Consider the following 6,000-nt stretch of genomic DNA (forward strand, 5'->3'; position numbering starts at 1 on the left):
GGACAAGTCATTCTACTTTTAACCCACATCTAAATTGTTATGAATCCACCCCAAAAATGACTTCAGGAGTTATTTGATCAGTGTCTGTCGTGATAATCATTGCCATGGTGTTCAGTTGACCCTGCATTGTAAAGATTATTGCTTATTTAGCTGACTGTTTTAGGGATTCCAAGTCCAAGGGTTATAGCCAGGCTCTGTGGCAGGGTGTATCCCCTGGCTGTGTCACCTCAGAGCCTGCTCCAAGTGAGCCCAGGCCCTATGGCAGGATATACCCCCAGTCTGCATCACCTAAATGCTTGCTCCAAACAGTGAGGTCTGCAACTAAGACAGCGAGTGGGTGGGGCCAAGTTCACACTTTCTTTACAGTCCCCTGGGAAGAACTACCAAGAAGCCACCCACAGGCACGCCCATACCAGGCCCCACTTCCACGAGATCTCCTGCCTGGAAACCAGGCCTACAGTCCCAACAGACCTTTGAGGGACACTAAAGCTGTGGTGGCTGCCAGGAGAAGTGGAGCCGTGGAGTGAGTTGGGCTCACTTTCCCTGTAGTGAGCAGAAACACCAGTTGATACCCTCACTGCCTCCAAACAGTGCCAGGTCAACTTCTCAATGATCTCCACTTAACACAGGGTAATAGCTTCTAAGTAGATGAGTCCTCACCAAGACTTTGTGTCAGGTTGTGCAGAAGTGAGGTTTTTTTATTCCTTGTCTCTCTCTTGTGGCTTCCTCTGCCTCTGTGTGTCTGTACTGTGCACACCTACTTGCCCCACCTCGAGGGGAGATGGTCTTGAGGCAGCCCCCTGAGGCGGGCGCAGCTGGACTGGCGTCACCACCTTACCCTAGCTTGTACCAGAACGGGAGCCAGCGTATGGTGAGGACCTCACCTCGGTTGCACTGAGACGTGTTCCCGAGGCAAGCTGGGCAGTGTCACATGTTGTGTAGTTCCGTGCTGTTTTACAACTATATATAACAAGCACTGTTACAGCTATCTCTGTACAGGAGAGTATTTCACAAAGTTCATGGAAAACGGAATCTGAAAAAGCAAGTGTTTGGTAACAAAATACAAACACACACACACACACACACACAGGAAAGGGTTTGTTTTGTTCATGGTGTTGAGAGCCCGTAGTGCCAGTTGAGGTGGCCCGTTGATGTGGCATCTAATGAGGGGATGGGTGGGCATCCAAGTAGGAGGATCACCCGGCAAGCCAGGAAGCAGAGAGGGAGCAGCTGGGCCAAGCAGCTGTCTAACCAGCCCTCTTACGAACAGCCTTCCAGAGGCAGCCCCAGGGCCTCAGCCCTTCCATATCAGGGCCGGTGCTGAGGTGCAGTCTATTAAACTGCTGCCTGCAACCCTAGCATCCCATTTGAGTCCTGGTTCGAGCCCTGGCTATTCCACTTCTGATCCAACTCCCTGCTTGTACTTGGGAAGGCAGCAGAGCCTGCCCGTCCCTGGCCACTTGGGAGTGAACTCATGGGTACAGGATCTTTCTGTTGTCTCCTTGTCTTTCAGATAAAAAGTGAATCTTCAAATAAATAAATAAATAAAACCCATTGGTGTAAGACTTTGGGGGCCAGGCCCTCTATACATGGGCCCTTAGAAGGTATCCAAACTATTGCCCAGCCCCTAACAAGTAGGCTCTAGGCAGAGGGATAGACTGACAGATGAGTCTGATTGGTAAGGACCAGCAATGGGGATGGGGGTTCCGGCAGCCAGGGCGGCCTGGGGTGGGAAGATCAGTTAAGCTAAGCCCAGGTGAAGGGACAGACTCCAGGGAGGAAGGGTTGCCTCTGCTGTGTGAGCACCGAGGCTTCACAGGACCGGCTTCTCCCTGCGTGCCCTTCCCTCCCCTCTCCCCGCCCACTTGCTCACCTGCGCTTTGTGTTCCCTGAGCTTTATTTGGAGGCAGGAGGTATTCTTAGTGCTTTGTCGTGGAGGTCTGAGCCTGCAATTCCTCCTCCCACTTCCAGCACCCACCCCTTAGAAAGCTGTTTGCTGCCGAACTCTGAGAGGAGGCTAAGGAAAATTCCATTGTGCTGCTCCCTGTTGTATTTAGGTTTTCAACTTTTTCAGTGTTTCCTAATAAGAGAAGGAAAGCATGCATATTTATCAACACATGAGAAAATACTCCTGGTAAGCTTACGGGGTCTGTCCTTAGCGGCCAAAGCGGTTACAAACACGAAGTATATCGGCCATTTTTACCACATGGCGCAGTCATGCTGGATTCACAGGAAAAGCTACATGTAATCCGGAGGTGCTTTTGATTGATGACTGACGACACCTTGCAGCCTTGTCCCAGCATTTCTTGCCTGTCCTTTTATCCCGGTTCTTTCAAAGTTGAAGGCTCGTGTGTCTGAACACGTGTGGCAGCCAGGGACCAGAGTCTGAGATTGGCACTGGGGAGGTGTGTGCTGGGGACACCCAAGGCAGGGCCAGGTGGCAGCTACAGGCCGCAGCAGCCCTGCAGGGACCCCCAGCTGCTGTGGTCCTGTAGTCACCTCAGCCGCAACACTGCGCTCAGGGGAAGCCTCTGGCCGTGAGGCCCACTGCAGCTCCTGGCTCCCCATGGCTGGGCTCATCCCTTCAGTCCCCTGTGGGTCCTGGGTGGCATGCAGCAACGCCCACCCACTTCAGGAAGCCCAGCCCCAGCCACTCAGGATGCGAAGTAAGCAAAATGCCCCTTTTCTCCCTGCCCCCTACACCACCTTGTCTCCTAGGTGAAGAGGAGCCGGTCCCTGGTTTCGTCACATTTCTTTATCAAATCACCCGAGGGGTTGCCGCCAGGAGCTATGGCCTGAATGTGGCTAAGCTGGCAGATGTCCCTGGGGAAGTTCTGCAGAAAGCTGCCCGCAAGTCGCAGGAGCTGGAAGGATTGGTGAACACGAAAAGGTCAGTCTGCAGACAATGCACCGCACAGTATTCAGCCCCTCTCCTCAAGTCGCTTCTGAGGATGTCCATGACTGCTTCCTTGTCCTGCCCTTCTTCTCCCTGGCACCCAGAGTACTGTGTGAATGCATCCCGCACACAGCCTCAGTGGCAGGAGTGGATCTGGGCAGAAGCCTCCCAGGAAAATGCCAGGCCACGTAAATCACCCAGCTCTTCCCAGGAAGTCTGGTGTGCTGGGGTGGGGAGTTGCAGCCTGGTCACCAGCCTGTGGCCCTGAATGAACAGATGCCCTCCGCAAGAAGATCTAGCCTGCCAGGGGTCCCTGGCTGCTGCTCTGAAAACATAATCTGGTTCTGGGAGGCATGACCAGCGTGCGATGCTGTCATGTTGGCACCTGTGATTCTAGTTCAGGAAGCAGCTGCTGACTCGGGTGCTCTGCCCCTCATCTTCCATGCCTCTGCTTCTTTCCTCCTCTCCTGCACTCCAGCATCCTTCCAGCCAGGCCAGTGCAGGTGACATGGCCTCTCCCCTGGGTCAGATCAGAGACGGAGGAGCACAGTCACTTTCAGTCTGTTGCTGCTACAGACAGTGCAGTAGGAAATGTTTCTAGAAAGCAATCTCTGAAAAATTAAAATGAAACCAAAAACCTAGCTCAGAGTCCCCTGCAAAGTCCAAAGGTGAATTCAGCTCTTCTGTTTAATTCTCATTGCTTTCCTGGATGGGGATAGAGTAAAACTTAACTGCACGAAATACATGTGGAAGATGGTGGCAAAAGAGGAGGACTTACACTTAAAGCTGCTGCCCCGCCTGTAAAGCCAGGGCAGAAAAGCACAAGTGATTCTTATCTTAACTCTTCCAACTGACATGTTGCATAACAAGGAGATGGTTGCATCAGAATAGAATCTGATCATTTATCCGGACACTAATTGCTATATTACCTTTTTACTAAAATCGATTTATCACAATCTGTTCTGTTGCCGGATCGAAGCAGCCAGCCCAGGTGTGGGCCTGGCTGTGGATTCATTGTAGCTGCCCATGTGGTTGCATACTTGCTGTGTGCAGAAAGAAACCTGCCCAGTTGTTTGCTGAAGTCCAGACACAGTGCCAGCAACTGTTCTTATGTGCATTAACGCACTGCACCCCAGGGCCAGCCCTGGGACTTAGACGCCACTGGCATCCTCACATGCTGACCAGGGAAACAAGCCCCAACAAGGGAAAGAAGATCCAGGGTCACACAGCTGGTTGGTGCAGCAGTCTTTAGAACTCAGATATTCCAGCTCCAGAGCTCAGAAACCCACTGCACTCCAGGAAAAAGAAAAAAAGTAGGCTGTGTTAGCACTGGCCACTTACCCTTTTCTCTTCCCAAATTGGATGGGTGTGTGTGGTGGCATGGGTACATGCAGACAAACACACATCCCCCACAGAGTAGGAAGGGGCTGGTCACCCTCTGTCCTGCCTGACTCGAGGGATCTTAGTAGGAGCAGAGGCGACAGTGGTCCTAGTAACCTTGGTCCCCCAGAAGGCTGCTGTGGCCACCACTTTCTAACCTGTGTCCTGGCCTGCCATCCCCAGGCCACAGGCTCTGCGTAACTGGCCACACGGTGGATTTGCCCCTGCTGTTTTATTTCTAACCTAATTTTTTAGTTTTTTTTTTTCCCTCCAGGAAAAGGTTGAAGTACTTTACACAATTATGGGCAGCGCACAGTGCACAAGATCTGCGGGAGTGGACAGAGGAGCTTCAAGACAGGCTGTAGACTTCCTGGCTGCGGTGCACCGAATACGGAGACTGGTGCGTCCAAGTGTGCAGGATACCTGCAGTGACGCCCGTGTGGGCGAGGTGTGAGCGCAGCGTGCACCTGTGGGCTCTACCTTGTGCAAAGACAGCTTTCAAGTTCCTGCTCTCCCAGGGTTTTAGAGCCCAGTGCCTTTTGAATAGTAAGACTTCCTTTATGTAACCCTAAGTTTCACAGACAGAAAGTTTCACACAAAAATCAGAACCTCTTGCATAAAACCACAAGTCTAGGCAAAAAGCAGTTCATGAGCTTTGGGAGTGTAACCTAAACATTTTGACATTTTTTTTGTTCCAGTTCAGATAATTGGCAACTGGGTAACTCTGGCAGGAATCAGCCTTTCTACTTGAAGTAAAGTAATTTTTATAATGCCATCAGTTTACCATGAACACAGGATTTCTTTTTAAACAGAAATCATTGCAGGTTTTTAGCAGTGAACGCACAGCAGGAATGGGGCTGTCTGAAGAGGAAACATCATCATGGTTTTAAGTCACTTCAAGAGTGTTGGATGAAATCATCATTTGTTCTAATAATAAAGTATAATGTAATGAGTATTTGCTATAGATTGTGGTGTGTCCTGAATTTTAATTTTTTCAAATAGCCTGTCACCCTTTGGTTTTAATCGTGGAGCCAGTTTGCCACTCACACCAGAGCAGCGTGCAGAGCTGAACGGGCTGCTCTGGAACTTTCCGAGACCATCGCTCTGTTGGTTTGTAACAGCACTCCCTGGCTGCGGGTTCAGGGTGACACATGCTCCACTGCGTCCCTGGACTCTGACAGCAGTTACAGTCTGGCTGTGCAGATCCATGTGTTCATTCAGTTTCTAAACATAGGATCTTGCGCAAGGGCTCGGCCTTGTTTCCCAGCCGTTCGTTATCCCTGCTCAGCTCAGTAGTTCCCCTACATCCAATGAGCACCCTGGGTCCCCTCTGGAGGCTGTGGTCCTCAGTGGTCCCCACAGCACCTCAGTGGTTTGTTGCCTCCCTGTTGGGTCACCCACACTTCAGCAGTCTTTGTTTTAGGTTGAGGGTTGACATAGTCTGATGGATTTCATCTCACCTCTAGAAACATTGTGCAGTGAAAGTATCAAAACTTTCAAAATAGAGTGAGATAGAATGTATTCTTCAAAAAGAACGATATTGTATTTCAATACTCAACATGCCTCTACATGTTTTATATTTTTTCTAGCAAGATTTCAGAGATGGTCCTGTGACCAAGCTGGCAGGCAGGGAGAAAAGGAGATGAATCCAGGCATGCCCGAGGGAGCTACGGGGACCAGCCATCAAGGAGATGTCACAGGTGTGCATTCTGGACCACCTGTGC

General features: G+C 50.8%; 1 protein-coding gene across 1 annotated transcript in view; it reads left to right on the plus strand.

Annotated features, from left to right (window-relative positions):
- The window catches only part of MSH3 (mutS homolog 3), a 105,863-nt gene extending 100,623 nt beyond the window's left edge, over positions 1-5,240 (plus strand). Inside the window, exons 25-26 of the mRNA XM_058656187.1 lie at positions 2,719-2,890; positions 4,551-5,240. Of these exons, the coding sequence (XP_058512170.1) occupies positions 2,719-2,890; positions 4,551-4,641 (263 nt within the window). The 3' untranslated portion in view covers positions 4,642-5,240. The remainder of the gene's footprint in view (positions 1-2,718; positions 2,891-4,550) is intronic.
- The last annotated feature ends 760 nt before the right edge of the window (positions 5,241-6,000 follow it).

Source organism: Ochotona princeps, chromosome 28, assembly GCF_030435755.1.
Source record: "Ochotona princeps isolate mOchPri1 chromosome 28, mOchPri1.hap1, whole genome shotgun sequence".
Classification (NCBI taxonomy): domain Eukaryota; kingdom Metazoa; phylum Chordata; class Mammalia; order Lagomorpha; family Ochotonidae; genus Ochotona; species Ochotona princeps.